Source organism: Colletotrichum lupini, chromosome 2 (genome assembly GCF_023278565.1).
Source record: "Colletotrichum lupini chromosome 2, complete sequence".
NCBI lineage: Eukaryota > Fungi > Ascomycota > Sordariomycetes > Glomerellales > Glomerellaceae > Colletotrichum > Colletotrichum lupini.
Window position 1 is genome coordinate 3,145,111 of NC_064675.1, and position 17,025 is coordinate 3,162,135.

General features: G+C 50.9%; 6 protein-coding genes across 6 annotated transcripts; 5 read left to right on the forward strand and 1 right to left on the reverse strand.

Annotated features, from left to right (window-relative positions):
* Nucleotides 1-750: 750 nt before the first annotated feature.
* On the forward strand, nt 751-1,273 carry CLUP02_03237 (Tim10/DDP family zinc finger; the record flags this gene model as incomplete). The annotated part of the gene is made up of 3 exons (XM_049282262.1): nt 751-758; nt 851-920; nt 1,085-1,273. 3 exons carry the CDS (start codon nt 751-753, stop codon nt 1,271-1,273), a joined length of 267 nt encoding a protein of 88 aa, XP_049139405.1.
* Nucleotides 1,274-1,972: 699 nt separating this feature from the next.
* CLUP02_03238 (uncharacterized protein) lies at nt 1,973-8,085 on the reverse strand (the record flags this gene model as incomplete). The annotated part of the gene is made up of 5 exons (XM_049282263.1): nt 1,973-3,331; nt 3,390-6,509; nt 6,564-7,479; nt 7,539-7,649; nt 8,081-8,085. The coding sequence occupies 5 exons, from the start codon at nt 8,083-8,085 to the stop codon at nt 1,973-1,975; spliced, it is 5,511 nt and encodes a 1,836-aa protein (XP_049139406.1).
* Nucleotides 8,086-8,201: 116 nt separating this feature from the next.
* Nucleotides 8,202-10,499, forward strand: CLUP02_03239 (indole-3-glycerol phosphate synthase; the record flags this gene model as incomplete). The annotated part of the gene is made up of 1 exon (XM_049282264.1): nt 8,202-10,499. One exon carries the CDS (start codon nt 8,202-8,204, stop codon nt 10,497-10,499), a length of 2,298 nt encoding a protein of 765 aa, XP_049139407.1.
* Nucleotides 10,500-11,347: 848 nt separating this feature from the next.
* CLUP02_03240 (uncharacterized protein) lies at nt 11,348-12,797 on the forward strand (the record flags this gene model as incomplete). Its single annotated transcript, XM_049282265.1, has 5 exons — nt 11,348-11,537; nt 11,639-11,851; nt 11,907-12,013; nt 12,099-12,341; nt 12,411-12,797. The coding sequence occupies 5 exons, from the start codon at nt 11,348-11,350 to the stop codon at nt 12,795-12,797; spliced, it is 1,140 nt and encodes a 379-aa protein (XP_049139408.1).
* Nucleotides 12,798-13,852: 1,055 nt separating this feature from the next.
* Nucleotides 13,853-15,076, forward strand: CLUP02_03241 (uncharacterized protein; the record flags this gene model as incomplete). The annotated part of the gene is made up of 4 exons (XM_049282266.1): nt 13,853-13,878; nt 13,970-14,223; nt 14,289-14,439; nt 14,557-15,076. The coding sequence occupies 4 exons, from the start codon at nt 13,853-13,855 to the stop codon at nt 15,074-15,076; spliced, it is 951 nt and encodes a 316-aa protein (XP_049139409.1).
* Nucleotides 15,077-15,439: 363 nt separating this feature from the next.
* Nucleotides 15,440-16,940, forward strand: CLUP02_03242 (uncharacterized protein; the record flags this gene model as incomplete). The annotated part of the gene is made up of 4 exons (XM_049282267.1): nt 15,440-15,498; nt 15,784-16,052; nt 16,130-16,274; nt 16,331-16,940. 4 exons carry the CDS (start codon nt 15,440-15,442, stop codon nt 16,938-16,940), a joined length of 1,083 nt encoding a protein of 360 aa, XP_049139410.1.
* Between the last annotated feature and the right edge of the window lie 85 nt (nt 16,941-17,025).

Here is a 17,025-nt window from a genome sequence, read left to right on the forward strand (position 1 = left end):
GGCCTTTTTTTGAACCTTGGATACCCAGCGGACTCAACGTGAAATGGTAATGTCTTCTATTCTTCTGAACCTATGTATATATAGGCTTGATACCCTGGCGAGACGTCACTGGACTCGGTCGCTTCGGGATTGGATATAGGGCGACGTGCGTTTTGTCCACGTCAGGATAACTTAAATACATCATTCAAGAATTTTTTTGATATAATTGGAACCAATTCCTCGTCCACGGTGTTTGCTGTGTCTTGAAAGAAATAAACAAACTCGATACCTCCGAAATCTCGAATTAAGATTGGTCTTTTGAATTTGACGGCCGAGGTTAACGCTTCAAAGCTGTGTAGAGAGCCCTCGCCAGTGCCGGATGACAACCAATATCGGCTCGGCATTCAAAGTAGTAGAGCAGAGTCTCCCAGATAAAGGCAGTGACTCTCGCGCATCGGAATTCCCATTGAAGTCTATGCATCTATCCGAGGTGAAGCTCCAAACGAAATCCCGATAGGTTCTTATCGTTATCGGAGCTCTAGCGCTGTCTGATTTATAGAGATCTGATTGGCCAGCGCTGACTGGGGGTAAGGCAAGCTTGCCTGCCATCCCGTTCGGCGCAGCGCTGCTCTGCTGAGGAAGTGCTTTAACCAAAGAAATTTCAACCATCGTCATCGCCCCCAGAATCAACCACAACTTCCATCACGTACCACCCGGCCTCGCATATACCCTGTCAACTTCACGAGTTCATCAGATCAATCACATTTCAAAATGGACGCGTAAGCTTTACCCCCCTTGAATGATCCCCTGGAAGTACTAGAGGAACATAGAGATCAGACATAGCGACTAACGCGCAATTCTCTATCACCAGCCTTACCAAGACCGAGGAGGCCCAGCTCCAGCAGAGACTTCAGAAGCGCCAGGTCAAGGAGTTCATGAACGTACGTTTCTCTCTTCAACCTCCCGTTCCGCCATTCACCAAAAAAAAAACACGAAACAATCCGTTCCTCCGTCTCCCATGTTTCTTTCCTCCTTCGGTCGCTGTTCGAAAAAGCGACAAGACTCCCAAGACTCTGTGGCTAATCCCTTCCCCCCCTTTTTACAGCTCTTTGGCAACCTCGTCGACCACTGCTTCACCTCGTGCATCGACGACTTCACCTCAAAGTCCCTCTCCTCCCGCGAGACCGGCTGCATCACCCGCTGCATCCAGAAGCAGATGTTCTCCCAGCAGCGCCTCAGCGAGCGCTTCCAGGAGCACAACGCCCAGATGACGGCCCAGATGCAGGGACAGTAAATCCACAGTCGAGAAAGAAATCCCAAATGATGTAAAAAAGAGAGAGAAGAGAATGGGCACGCAGAGGGTGTTCGATAGAGCGAGCGCGCGCGCGCGCGCGCGCGCGCTGATGTAACAGTATTCCCAGCAAGGCAGGCGCAGACAAGCCCAGTCGGAGGGGGAAAGGCCCTGGGATTTGCAACATTTACCACACACGATCTCCAAATTAACGAAGCCAGGCGAGTGAGTTGGGACGGACAACCACGAACGAGGAGGGTTTCCTGTATATTACATTATGTTACGTTTTCCTTCCTCTGACCGGTGGTTAGAAGACGTGGCATAGTACCTTTATGCGGGTTTGGAATAAACACCGCTGTATGAAGGGAGAAACGAATGGATAAAATATCTACTCCATGAGCCGTCGAGACCGTTTGATTGCATGCCATCAATTCGGGAGACAAGAATCACAGTGAAAACGGGCGTCATTTTGGTCGTACCCAGCAATCTGCTAGGGGTATCCACAAACTTGATCCTACGTAGACTATGGGATTTCCCAGTGACGATGGCTGGAATAGGTATGATGCACCCACGTTTATCCTACACACTTAAACGCCTAAACCCTTTTGTCGTTGTTCCCCTCCAAATCATTCATTCCCTTGTGGCCGACGATAACCCCTTCGGCTTCATTATTTCTATCTCAACGTCCATCCTCATCCTTCCTCAAGACTCTTCGAGGTCTTCGCTTAATACTTCCCTCACAGCCTCCAACTGCGAGAGGACCTTGCTCTCCAGGACATTTCCTGGCTGGCCATTCTCATCCGACGCGCCAGTCTTGATGCTCTTCCACTCCACCTCACGCTGGCCCAGCGGCAGAAGTCTGTCGCGCAGCAACTTGCGGCTCGATAACCAGAAGTCGATGTTTTCCAAAAGGGAGGCAGCATCCCATTGGATCTCTGGGATATCACGGTTGTTGGCAGTTCGCAAAGCGGCGATAACTCTTGTCAACAGAGCAAGAGAGTGCACCTCTGATACTGCAAGGAGCGTCACATAGTGCGGCGTCTCTCTCGATGCTGTACGACTGGCGCCAGGTGCCTCGAATCGGTCAACGCTAGACTTGAGAAGCAGAGGGAACTGGTTAAGAACGTAACCCAGTTCAGGCGCAACCGTTCCGCCCAGGGCAGTGAGAAGATTCAGCAATAGGGGCAGAACACCCTTGACCCAGATGCTGTAGCATCGCTGGGGTCCAACAGCTTCCGAGAAGGGAGAGATATTTCCGCGGCGCATAAAGTTGGTGATGCCTGCCGAAGTCAGGTGGCTCAGCAAGCCGTCGCAAGCCATCTGTTCTGCCACCGCCGGCAGGGTAGAGAGCTCCAGCAAAAAGAGCAAGCTCAACTCGCCATAGATCGGGTCGCCGTTGATGGAAAGTTTGTCAGCCCAAGAGAAAAGTGATGTCGCTGCGTGCATGGCATCATATGATGCCATAATGTTGAGTACCTGTGTTTGACATTGGTCAATGGTTGGCATGTTGAGACAAGCTTGCAAAATGGCCGTAAGCAGAGCAAGGTCCTCAGGTGCAACGGCAGCCTCGGAGTCGTGCACAAGGGCAACGAGAGTTCTGAACCCCTTTGCGACTACTCGGTCGAGAAGGTTCAGAACAGTCTGAGTAAGTGTGATCGAGAAGCCGTCACCTCCGTTCTTCGAGGCTCCCAGGGACTTCTTTTCCGCAGCACTATACGCACGCAGGGTAACATAGATTGCCTTGAGCATCGTGCGGTAGTACGAGATTGATTCCGGGTTGAAGGGCTCCTCGACAGCGCTGATGATGGTGAACAATGTTCCCAGAAGTTGGTTCACATCGTGAGATGAAATGGGACGACCAACGAGACGCTGAACGAGAAGCAAACTCAGATCAGCTCGCTCTTCGACAATCCGCATGAAGATATTCTCTGGGCCTTGGTTGGACCGATTCGCTTCGAGACATTGCTGCGCAACTTGCAACATTTGTCTGGCGATGGTTTCGTTTTCTGCCAGAGAGCTACTAAGCTCAAGAAGCAGGTATTCCCATGCGTGGAACAGCGACTGCGGCAATATCAGTACGGGCCGAAAGGGCAGGTGGGTGTCCAGGTGAGAAACTTACAATCTGCGCGTCAACTAGGGACAGGTTGGCGTTGGCAATCCCCATCTCGTTACGAAACCCATTGTTGCGACGACCATGCCAGCCTGGATCGAAGCTCAACATCTCGGTTGCACTCTCCAGATCATAGAAATAGCTTCTACCTAGCTCGCCAGGTCTCAGTGATGTCCTTTTGAAAGCTTCTAACGAAACTCCGGGGTATTTGCTTGTGAAGTTTTTGGCAAAGTTGCTGTGCAGAGAAGTATTGTAGCTCGAAACTTCTACGCCGTCCCTTAGATAGTAGTCTAGGTCGGATACCAGGCTCTTGGCAAATATGTCGGCCCCGCCCATCTGCCGTAAGTGATAGAGCTGCATGGCGAATATCTCGGCAATGTAAGCGGCCATTTTGGCATCTGTGGCAGCCTTAACGGCATCTGTCTTGCTTGTGACGGTAAAGCTACTGAGGTCCTTGACGTAAAGGCGCAGAGAGTCCAAGAAGGACGAGTCTGTTTGCATGGTGAAGATTGTCCAAGGCCAATGGTTCTGAGATGATGCAACGAAATCGAGGATCCTGACTGCCTCGCTTGTTTCCAACTCTTTGATCTTCTTCAGCTTTGCAAAGGCTGTCGCTAGCACCGAGTTGGGCGTCGATGAAGCGTCCTTCTTGACGCCCTTGAGGGCATCTCTGGGCGTCTTGCCTGTCAAGAGACAGTTTGATAGCCACTGCTGGCGGTTCTGCACAATTGTGGAGAAGAATTTCCACGTTGTCTGCACATCCTTCGCAACGAGGAAGGGCTTGTCGAGTCGCGACAAGACTTCGATAAATGACCGGGACAAAAGGGGACCTAGGTATCCCAGAAGGGAAGGAGGATCATCGTGAGCTTTGGCAGCACTTAGCACCAGAGCCTCCAGGAGGAGCAATGCTGGTCGCCGGAATTGCTCGCAGATTGCACATAACCTTGCCAAAATCGATGACGTCTTGAAGAGGTGTTCTTCAAATGTCGCTGATGGTCTGTCCAGGTAGCTCGCAACACGTAGTAAGGTTGTCGTGAATCGCAAAGCGCATGTGAGCTGTTCCTGAGCTGAGGCTAGTCGATCTTGGTAGAATGTTGAGTCGGGGATTTGGAGACCATTGACCAAAGTTGTGAGGAGCGGCTGGAACCTAAGAGACCCTGTTGAGGGCGAGAGGAACGCATCGATAATGTAGGACGCTGCAGGTTCCAAGCAAGCCGCCAGCGTATCCGCGCTCTCTTGGTCACCCATCCCGTAGGTGTGCTCGATGATCTGATCCATGACAGGGACAACGTGCCGAATGAGCAGTGCTTTGTGAAGCTCTGATCCGAAGCGCCAAGTTGAGGAGGTCTCAAAGACGTCAACCGCGGCTTGAGCAATTGCGAGGCTGACTTTGCCCAAGACTTTGTCCGCCACGCCGAGCCAAACGTTGTTCGATATTTTCTGCCGTCCAACCAGCTTGTTGCCGGATTTGCGTTGAACAGCGCTGCTCTTGACGCTGTCAATGAGGCTAGAAAAAAGCCGTACAGCCGAAAGCAACAGTTCATATCGGTCTCCAACTAAGTCGAGATTACCGGTGATCTTTGCCAATTTTCCTGCTTGGGCTTCCGAATTGAGAAGTTCGCAACGCGCCAAGTAAGACCAGACTCTCGTGGGGCAAAGCGGCAGGATTGCATGTAAGAATTGAACGCATGAGTTGAGCACTGCGATGCCCTGTCCTTCGGTCGCCTTCTCGTCTTGCATATAGGCATCCATGGTCTCGCAGACAACCGCCACAAGGTCTTTGTTCCCGGAGATTTGCTTACCAATCTCATCCAAAAGCTCTTGTCCCGACTTGAGCGATGTTTCGCCGCTCAAGCCCTGCTTTTCAGACTTCAGTACCTCCGCGCGCAGTAGTGTTGCTAAGAGAGCAATAGTTTCTGCGGTTTCCTCTGGCTGGAACGCATCCAGCTCGCTGCGGTAAGTCTCAGGTGCCAGTTGGATTTCGAGCCTCTTGCCAAGCAAAGCAAGAGCAGAGTGCTCATACTCCAATAGAACCACGCGACCCGTATCCGTCACAAAGCGTCCTACTGTTTCCGCAGGTATCCTAAATACGTCGTCCACCCGAGTTCTGCGATTCCATGCCGTGGCAGGCGTGAAAAGCGGTATGTCTTCGAGTAGATAAAATGTGTTGGTATTGTCCTCCTCCTGGGCTAGCTCGTACTGCTGGTAGTCATCGGGGAGAATGAAGGTAAGTGATGGGGTTTTGCGCAAGAGGTTGACTACCGTATCCGTCCGGTCGTCAGCAACGGTGCAGTTCGCCAAAGTCCTGCAAAGATTGAGGAATGGCAGCAACTCAAATGGATATCGGTTGAGGGCCTGGTGGAAGTAATATTCGAGTGCAACATCGTCGTGGAGCACCTCGGCCAAAATATCACTTGAGGCATGCAGCGAAGGCTTCGAAAGGTCCCAATATTGCTGGCCAGCTCCCAGGACCGAAAGGAGAGAGGTGACAGAGTCTGACTGATACCCTACGAGGGGATATGTGGCTTTGAGGAAGTCGACATACGAAAGCCGGATTCTGGAACTCAGAAGTGCCGAGAAGGCTCCGTCACTGGAGGCCCCAATAGCCAGTGCCATCTCGGACAAGACTTCGTAAGCCCGTCCATGCGATGTGACAGCTACTGCCAGCTGCTCCACAACCTGCAAGTCCTTGTCCAAACCCGCATTGGTCAGGAAAATGTCAAATGACTTGCCGTCGAGAGAAACAATGCTCCCTGCAGAAAGACGGCGAGCGGTAGTGGGCCGAATCAAGACACCAGCCTCGAAAGTCTCCTGAGATCGCTGGTTCTGTAGCGCATCTCGCTTTTCGATTCGGTCGTGATGCGAATAGAACATGCGGTGGACAACGACGGTCCATGCAAATATGATGGGGCTTTGGCTCTCGCAATCGGCACTGGCTGCGGCGAGGATTGCATTGTGGACTTGCTCCAATACTGACGGAGCAGTAATGTAGGGGTCCTCGTCTCCACGATATTCAGGGGCCTCTTCGGCGAGACACTCGATAGATCGTGTAGGGTTCAGGAGCTTGATAGATATGGCTGAGATGAGAGATCTCAGGGGCATGATTAATGAGGCAATGGCATCAGTCGGCTGTCCGCTGTTAGTCCTGGCTTCCCAAAAAGGTCTGATTCTTGGTGAACTCACCGCGGTAATCCCGTTGAGAAAACCATAGTTATCCATCAAGGAAAACCACTGGCCAACCACCGCGGATGGTACAAAATCGTCGCCGCTGCCATCGACTGACTGAAAGACGACCGACAAGGCGTGTACAACTTCAGTGAGTGCTGTCCGCATCCATTCCAGCTCGATTTCTTCTCCCAGCAGGCTTTTATCTTCCACAACTGCTTCGAGCCCCTCGGCCAGTCGACCAATAGCCTCAGTGACATACTGCAAGTAGGTCGTGAGCAGATTTTCGAGGTATTTGGGACGCTCGTTCGCGGCGATCAACTGAGTTGTCGCGATCGGAAGATCAGCCGCAGAGGCTGGCGATGAAGGTTGGGTGTAAAGCACGTTCTCCTGCACCAAAGCAGCAGTCATCAGAAAGTGGCGTCTCTCTGCAAGATATGTCTGGAAAATTCGCTGTCGCCTTGACTCCTCTTTCTCGAATTCTGCCCAGATCGTCTCCGCATCCTGGGCGGCACCAGCGATAGGGACGAAAGATGACGATTGTACATTTGCGACGCCAGAAGCTTCCTGGAGGTTGATTATATCCTGGGAGGAGAGGGTTCCTGTTAGGTGGCTAGCTGGTCGCGACTGGAACTCGATGACTGTCGCGCGAAGCGCAGCAACGAGGTTGACCTTGGCATTCTTGCTCAACCACTGCGCATCCTCCTTGATAATTTTGATGTCGAAGTTGTCGTTCGGTTTGGGAGTGACGTGTATAGCGGCGGTCCTCGTCTCGAAGTTCGACTTGGTGTGATCGCTCGGCGGCGCAAAGGCGGTCGACGGATCTTTTATGAGTGCTCGTACGAGATCATCTTGTAAAAACTGTACAACAGCTTCGCTCTTCCGCCTGGAGTCATCTTTGTCTGCCAGTGCAGCTGCGATGAGCTTCCAGGAGCTAGTTCAAGGATCAGTTTTCCGGACAATCAGCAAGTCAACAAACGCAGGTCTACCCACATAATGATGGTGTCTCCATTCAAGCATTCCTCCAGAGGAGGAAAGTATTGACGGTCTGCCACTTGCGCCATTGCCGCAGAGGTCGATTGGGCAGAGCAGTCAAGGTCCAGACTGCATCAGGCGAGGCTGCGATGAGCTATGTTGCCTGAGATGCAAAGAAAGTAAGTGGACGCGCTTGTACGCACTTGGACCCGCGAATGCTTTTGCAGCCTCTCTGCAGGTGGTTGACTGGAGCTCCCAAAAAAAGTGAGCTCAAGTTCCATGGTTTTTCCGGAAGTTGGCGCTAAGTCCAATTCGTCTTAGCGCCCGTTCTAGGCTCAATGCCACAATAGGCAGTCCCGGGCGCCGGGTCGCGATATAGCGGCGGGGCGGCCTGTCAGGGTATATTGCAGCTTGCCTTTAGGTACTTGTGCACTGTATTCTCAGTCGCAATGATCATCAATTAGTACAGTAAAAGTATACTCTCCGATATACTGTGCTACAATCAACTTTCGTGAGTCGCCGCCTTTTTATCTTCATTTCAACCCGTCCCATTGACTCACCTCATTCAAACCTCGAATGCCATTACCACCGAAGCGATACTTTTCGTGACAAGAGGCATTGGGATTCAGCAATTCTCTGCTGATTTGACTTACTTTCGGCGGCCCCGGCACAATTTGCAAAATGCCGTCCTTAGATATCATCGATCACTCACCCCAGCATCCGGACCCTTCGCCACCAATTCCCACGGCATCCAACTTGATCTTGATCGACAACTACGATTCCTTCACCTGGAATGTCTACCAATACCTCATTCTCGAAGGCGCGAATGTGACGGTCTTCAGAAATGACAAGATCACGCTGGCAGAGCTGATTGACAAGAAGCCAACTCAGTTGATCATCAGTCCTGGGCCTGGACACCCCACCACGGATTCCGGAGTCAGTCGAGAGGCAATCAAGCACTTCTCTGGCGAGATTCCCATATTTGGTGTCTGTATGGGTCAGCAGTGCATCTTTGACGTCTATGGTGGAGAGGTCGGATCCGCAGGGGAGTGGCTTCACGGCAAGACATCCCCTTTGACACACGACGCCAAGGGTGTCTATGCTGGTCTGCGCCAAGGCCTTCCAGTTACCCGTTATCACTCTCTAGCCGGTACACGCGTGACACTTCCGGATTGTTTGGAGGTCACTTCTTGGGTTGCGACAGAGGACGGATCCCCCGGTATCATTCAAGGCGTGCGACACAAGGAGTACACCATTGAGGGTGTTCAGTTCCATCCCGAGAGCATTCTCACCGCAGAGGGCCGTACTATGCTGCGAAACTTTTTGCAACTTCAAGGTGGCACTTGGGAAGAGAACAGCCGGCTCCAGAAGGGCTCCGCGACCAACGGCGCCTCTGCCAAGACGACGTCATCTGCGCCGGCTGCAAGCAAGAAGAACAACATCTTGCAGCAAATCTATGCCCACCGAAAGGCTGCTGTTGCAGCTCAGAAGCTTATTCCCTCGCAAAGACCTGCAGATCTACAAGCTGCGTATGATCTCAATGCCGCTCCGCCTCAAGTCTCCTTCATTGAACGCCTTCGCCAGACCCCCTTCGATGTGTCCCTCATGGCGGAGATCAAGCGAGCCTCGCCCTCAAAGGGCATTTTCGATATCAATATCAATGCCCCGACTCAGGCGAAGAAATATGCCCTTGCAGGTGCCAGCGTCATATCCGTGCTGACTGAGCCTGAGTGGTTCAAGGGCAGCATCGAGGATCTGAGGGCTGTTAGACAAGTTCTGGACGGTATGCCCAACAGACCAGCGATCCTCCGCAAAGAGTTCATCTTTGAGGAATACCAGATTCTTGAGGCCAGACTTGCGGGCGCCGATACGGTCTTGCTTATTGTCAAGATGCTGGAGACGGAACTGCTGGAGAGGCTGTACAAGTATTCTCTTTCCCTGGGAATGGAGCCGCTGGTTGAGGTTCAGACAGCCGAGGAGATGACGACAGCCTTGAAACTTGGATCCAAGGCAATTGGCGTCAACAACCGCAACTTGGAGAGCTTCGAAGTCGACATGAACACAACAAGGAGATTGAGAAGCATGGTCCCAGAAAATACCATCATCTGCGCCCTGAGTGGTATCAACAGTCACCAGGATGTCATTCTTTGCAAGAACGATGGAGTCAATGCTGTTCTCGTGGGGGAGGCCATTGTCAGAGCGCCGGACACAACCAAGTTCATCAGAGAACTCTGTTCTGGTACAGACGCTGAGCCTGAACCGGTCAAGACCCAACCCCTTTTTGTCAAGATTTGCGGAACAAGAACTCCCGAGGCTGCCCTTGAGGCTGTCAAGGCAGGTGCGGACTTTGTCGGAATTTGCTTAGTTCCAGGTGCGAAGCGTTGCATATCTGATGAGACTGCTTCCGCCATCTCAGAAGCGGTACACACCTTCGTACCTACCGCCACACGTACAACAACGAGCATCCCTACAAAATCTGCTACAGATTACTACGCTGCGTCTGTCGCCAGACTATCGAGCTCGCGTCCGCTCCTCGCAGGTATCTTCCAGAACCAGCCACTAGACGAGATTCTCGAGAAGCAGAAGCGTTTCAACCTGGACATTGTCCAGCTTCACGGCAATGAGCCGGTTGAGTGGGCCAACCTGATCCCCGTACCTGTTATTCGGGCTTTCAAGCCGAGCAACGTTGGCATCGGGAAGCGAGGCTACCACACCATTCCTCTGCTCGATTCGGGAGCTGGCTCAGGCAAGCTCCTTGACGTCTCCAGTGTCAAGGATATCTTGGCAAAGGATCAGGAGCTGCAAGTCATTCTTGCTGGCGGTCTCAACCCCGACAACGTGCTCGAGGCAGTCAAGGCTGTTGGGGAGTTTGGTGACCGTATCGTAGGTGTTGATGTGAGCAGCGGAGTGGAGGAGGATGGCAAGCAGAGCTTGGAGAAGATTAGAACGTTTGTCAAGAATGCGAAGAGCTTTAGATAGAGAGTTCGTGAAATGAGAAAGTGCCTAAGACTCTGTCAAGCGATCCAATCGAAGACTGTGATATTTGAATATCTGGACTTCAGCTCTGCCACAAAGCCCAGACCTTGATGTTCGCGAATAGTCCTGTCCATGATTCCACATCCTCGCATGACCCAAGACTGCTCTAAGATATGTGAGTAAGTTCAAATTGTGATTATTAGATTGTCAGTTTGCGCTATCCGCTTCTGTTGGATCAATAATCCTGCCTTCAGCTAGATAAAAGGGCAGATATCGACAATACTCAAGATGCCATAGGTTCTTATGAGATCGATGTTTGTCGCATTTCCAGATTTGTATTTTGGATGCCATATTAAATCGATTTCTTGAAATAATTCGGAAGGCATGGTGAGACTTCGCATCTCTCGCGCCTTTCTCCCAGTCTTTCGAGTGCTTTTCCATTTGTATCCTCCCTCCTTCCTTCCCTACTGCCCAGGTTCATTCCTTTACTTCCTCGAATCTCTCCGTATAAAACAGCCACCCTTTTCCCACCAATTCTCTCTTCCACCCCTTCACCCTTTCTACACCCTTTCTACCTCACTCACAGTCTCGGACTGACCTCTTCACACTTTCATCGTCAGCATTGGAGACCCTTCTTGCTCTTACCAACTGAGAACGCCCTTTTACCTTTTTCCCATCCAGTCTTACTCCAGCTCTTCACCCTTCTTACCTCGCTTGAAGTCTCAAGTCGCTCTTGCCTCATCTTCATCAGCAGCATCACAGACTTTGCTTCTCTTATCCCGTTGTCACCAAGTGAGAATTATTCTTTTCAAGCTTCACTTGCAACCATCGACCAAAGTTCATCCTTCACAATGGTTCGAGCAATCTTCAATAAGATGGTCATTACCGCTGCTGGAGACTTCCCTAGTGGTTGCTCCAGAGAGCAGATGGTCCAGTGGGTTAAGATGCGCAAAGGCAAATTCTCACGTCATTTGGACGAGAAGACGACCCATCTGCTATTCACCGATGAGGAGTTCAAGTCCAAGAACAAGCCCCACCGAAGTAAGGTCACCTTTCTCTCCAAATAACATTTTCTCCCCTCATGTTTCATTCCTTTCCTTTTGTTCCTTGCCCAGAAGCTAATTGTCTTTGTTATCTCTCAGTCAAAGAAGCAGAGAGAAGAAGCAAGACGAAGGGCGCGAAGAAAATTCACATTGTGAGCTGGAGTTGGTTCACCAAATCTTGCGGCGACAACATGAAACTCGCAATGAGGGAATACAAATACGATGCCATGAAGATCAAAGAGAAGAAGGATGCCAAAGCAGAGATCGAAAGGGCCCGGGCTGCAGCGTCTGCTTACAGGTGGATTCGTCCTGGTCAGTGAAGATTCATCAATCCTATTGCTTGAACACCGTTGACGTATCAATCCAGAAATGTACAGTGTCGCCAAAGACCTGACCTCCTTCGAGTACAAGGTTGATCTCTTCCGATCGTCTGAGAATGAGGATGGAACTCTGCACGAGAAGTACGAACTCTACGTAAGTCACAAGCGTTTATCCTTTCTGACTGGCTATCACAAACTTGAAATCGAGTCCAGCTGACATGTGGTGCTAAAAACTCAAGTTCTTCCGGTCTCACTCCTCTAGGCCGCACTTGTACTGGTTTGGCGCAAAGCTTTTCCATAAGAAGGACAACGGCAAGTGGGTTGAGCGCGGCATTGAGCGCCCGAGTCCCTGTTGTTCATCCTTCCGAAACGAGTACGACAGATTCAGAAAGTTCTTCGAGCTGAAGACCAAGATTCGCTGGGCAGACAGGGTCGCCAGAGCTGGAACCCAAGAGAAAACTGCGTTCAGTTACTCCCCTCCGGTAAGATCATCCTACCAATCAAATTGAGGCTCGAAATATCAATCAACACTTGCTTACAATGAACCTTAGACTGGTGGAAAACCCGTGGGTTGCAGAATGGTCGGTGCACTTTACAACAAGGCGCTCAGAAGCAACAAGAAGATGCTTCGACGCTATGCTGAGCTCTTTGGAGACGAGTTGCCGTCCGACATCCAGATCGAAGACGCATGCAATGACGTCTTGAAGGACATCATCGACGAGGTTTGCGCAACCCCTGAGATTGATGCCAAAGACGAGAATGGAGTCAACGAGATGATCATGGCCAAGATGACCCTTGGCCCTGGCAAGAATGAAACTATCGACTCTGACATGGAGGGACACGCTGAGACCGATACTCTTTCCGATCTTGGCGACATGGCTCAGTCTTCTTCTGAGATTGAAGATATCGTCATGGAGAGTCACGATGAGGACCTTTAGACGGACCATTGACAGAGCTTGAAAGTAACTCACTTACCTAGAATACTGGATTTATTGGAACCTCGTCTGGTGCAGACGACGTTACAGGTATACTACCCCATGGGGTAATTGGCAGTCTTACTGATGAGATTGCGGATGCCCTTGATGCAAGTCTGCAAGAAGCAACAGCATAGTGAGTTAAACTTGAGCAACTACTCCACTGGCCAGCTACTTACCGTTCTTCAGATGCATCTGAGAAGAGACATATCTCTTTTTTCTGGGATTTGGAGGTAGCTTTTTTGGGCGATATTTTCGGCAATGGTTTTGAGCTTGGACGACAGACGGGAATGGCTTTGCATTTCAATTCCCCTTTTCACCATGGACTTCTACATGGAAAGTAGCAAGAAGAGGCCCATAGCTTTCATTCAAGGTTAGGTAATACCTTGAGAAGACGAGAGCGTGGCCGACTTGATTAGATCCGAGCAATAATAAATGGTTTCTGCAGCTTAAGCTTTGATTTCCTGTTGTAGTACATGTGGAAATTGGAAGAAATCCCGGGTGATTGAACCCTTTCAGTACACGAACCAGCCGGTCTTCATTTCTGAGCGATAGCTCTTGAGTTTGTGAGAATCCATGTTAGATGCATGGGTATCTTTCGAGATGTCAGGGCTGGGATCTCTCCACTCGAGATCCCGCATGTCGGGACGGATGTCTCAGCGGCTCTGATCAAACTAATAATTGGTTGCCTTTGCTGTGGCCAAAAAATCATGTGGCTGAAGGAGCTTAGATGACCACTCAAGTGCCCGCGGAGGGCCGATCTAGTGGCTTGCAGATAGCAGGTCAGACTTATATGAGATGCTACGTTCTAGACGCAGTAAGATGGGAATCTGCCCTATTACCCCTGGCAATTGACGCCATGGGATCGACACTGCCTCGTACTCATTGGACGACGACTTTCAAGCTGGTCAATTAGGAAGAGGCTGAGTATGAGACAGAAAAACCAATCAATCGTTGACGATCAATTCTCACTCAACCTAGGCCCGCGCGTGTCAGATCCCTTGAGATACATAGAGAAAATGGGGTCTCCGCCAGAACTGCACAGGTCCTCCGCTCCTTTTTCGTCGTGATTCCTCGAGAATCAGATACGAAGTTTTACATCGGACACTGATTCTTGGCTCAATCAATGATTTGAGGAGAGTCTCGGTGGACTTAACCATGTTGTTTCCTAATTCACTAATCACGTTGGCGGGTTTCTTGCCACTCACCTTCACCATGAGCCTCGAAGGGCGACTTCCCCAAGAAACGCTCGCGATGGGTTTCCCAGAGCACGGCGCTGGACTTTCCCCGGCACCAACGACAGCTCCCAGCGAGGAGTCGAGGCAAATGATGCTCGAAGCCAGAAGTCTACCCCCCAATGCCTGTGGAGTTCGTCGCCTTGATAATGGAAGTAAGTCTTGACCCATGGCTCCTGCGATTCACGGAGCTGGCTGACGATATCTTCCTTGCTGTCAGCTTTCGAGACATTCTCTTGCGTCAGCAACGATTGCTACAGCTCGGGACCATGGTTCGGATGTCGCAACGTCCTCAAGACAGAATGTTTTGATGGGAACGCGCCTATTTGCCAGCAGACAACGTCGTCTCTAGGCCAGAAAGCGCTTTGCTGGTATGTCTTTTCGTGATCTTTTTCATTGAACATGTCCCGAAACTAGACATACCGGAGCCACTGGTCTCATTCGTGCCTTCGGAGTTCGATAAGTTCAAGTGCTAACTGATATCCAAGCACTCGATCAGGTCCGAGCCAGTTACCGTATTGCCTGACACTCCTGAGGCCTGACGACTCAGGACAAAAAACATGGCTCCGATGCGGCGATCCTGCCTACAGTGGACAAAAAATCATGGTAATAGGTACCGAGTCCGACGACCCAGACGCGACCAGGACTGTAGACCCTTCGGACACTGCAACAACCACGCCACCTCCGTCCGGATCATCCTCGAACTCGACAGGTGCCATCGTCGGAGGCGTGGTCGGTGGGGTGGCCGTGGTAGCCATAGCCGTCTGCGTCATCGTCTGGTTGGTATTGCGGCGGAGGAAACGCTCGAGGGAGGACGGGTGGCATATTCCTTTGACGCCAGGCTCTCAATCGCAGCACACTCAGCCATATTACTCTCAAGCTGGGTATGAGGAGCATGATGACCCTTCCAAGGCGCAACGCGGGCCGATGCCCTCGCCCACACCTCTTGTGGAGGTGCAGGGAAGCAACGTGATCGACAACCGAAGACCGGTGGAGCTAGGAACTTGAATCCCCCAAAAATGAACTAGGTGTTCATGTGTCTACGCTTTGGGGGGCATGGGATTATTCTTATACATATAGCGGTGGCGTAAGGAGTTGATCAGTGGGTTGGTTTCTTTCATCATATATTATGCTTACCAATCAAATACACTGGGAGATTGCTGGATCAAGCCGAAATACAATCCCGAGGGAGCTTCAGAGCATGCCGGTATTTTCTTATCTTGACTTGTCTTTATCTCTTATGAATTCTCATGGCGAAATCTGCCAAGAATGGATCCAGTAACATAATCCCCATTCATATGAGCCCTCATCCTTTGCGATTCCCTTCACCGGCTTGATATAAACCTAGTAGATGCACTTGAGCTCAATTATATGCAAAAGTGGCCAGGGGCTTCACTCCCGGCTGCCCACGCTGGCGCTGGCAGTTTCTCGTATGTGGGACTACTTCGCCAACACACATGCTTCAAACATAGGCCGCTGGTGTTGACGGGCGAACCATGTCTCACACAATCTTGAAGAACCTGCCTCACTTTGAAGGTTACACAATACGGAAACTTGCTTCCAGATCTTTGCACAGTCCTCCAAATAGACGACTCAGAACGAGAATAGGGGTCGAAGCTGGTTTCTCTGTTTTTGGTGACTTCAACTTTTTAAGACCACCACATTCCCGTCAACGGAGTGTACCAATTCCACCACTCTTCTCATAACCTTGCCAGACTGCCTTGTATCTATCTCGGAGTAGTGATGAACTCTTGCTTCCTCGTAGCCATTGCTGCGGTTATCTGGCTACGCCTGGTACTCGCGGAGCCTCAACACTTGAATGGAAATTCCATACCACGTCCAACACTGGCACCGAACTACGACAAGTATAGGGCAACCCCAACAACAACTTTGACACCTAGAAACAACCTCAATCTACGGGCAGAGGCATTGGAACCTCGAGTACTGCGCATCAATACATGCGGAATCGTAACACTTCCTTGGAGTAAGTCTTCAAACGCCCCTCTAGCTTGAGCCAAGTCAGCCAGCATAAGAAGTCGAATACTGACATAAATCAAATAGCTACATTCCCTCTAGCGTGCGAATATCCGCAACCGTGCCAAACAGACAATGGCTATATGAAGTGCGACAATATCGTTGGACGTACATGCTACGATGGCACAGCTACCGAGTGTAGATCCAAGATTGATCTCAATACCCGCTGTTGGTACGTTCATATTATGTCTTATTTCAAGAGACAATGGCTAATATCTATCTTTCTAGCACGAGTTCGGATGATCAATGGCTCCCAACCTGCGTGACATATTACAAAGAAATTGATAGGGATAACTGGGTATCGCTCCTCGATTGCCAGTGGAAAGCACACAGCGGTCGAACGAGCTTAAACTTCGTCCCGGCGTCGATCGAGGACAACTTCCTTCGCGGCGCCCAAACAGCGCTGGCTTCGGCTGATTCCACAATCACTCTGATGTCTTCCACATCGGCCTCCGCCTCCGCGCCAGCTTCACCATCGCCGACGAGTTCTTCGTCCAACATACCTACAACCGTAGGCGGTGCCGTTGGAGGCTTAGTAGCGGTGGTCATTGGAGTCTGTGTGGTTGCATGGCTTCTCATACGAGAGAAGCGAGCGTCGAGAGCCCAGGATGCCTTGTCTCCGTCGCAGGGTCTGACACAGAGCGCTCAATTCTCAACTCTGCCGGAGGTATCTGTCCCTGAGAACCACCTGCCTCTCTATCCCGGGGCTGAGGAGCGACATAAGTATCAGTCAGTGTCTGCAGCCCCACCATCCGTTCTCAGTGAGGCGCTTCTGGCGTCTTCTCCGTCGCCGAGACGCACTATCAACGTTAATGATACCCCTGTTGAGCTCGAGTGATAGATGTAGAGGCACACAGAAGTTCTGTCCACGGTATTCCAGGCTTGTGGTAGTATAATGTATCTGACTTAATGATATAATTAGG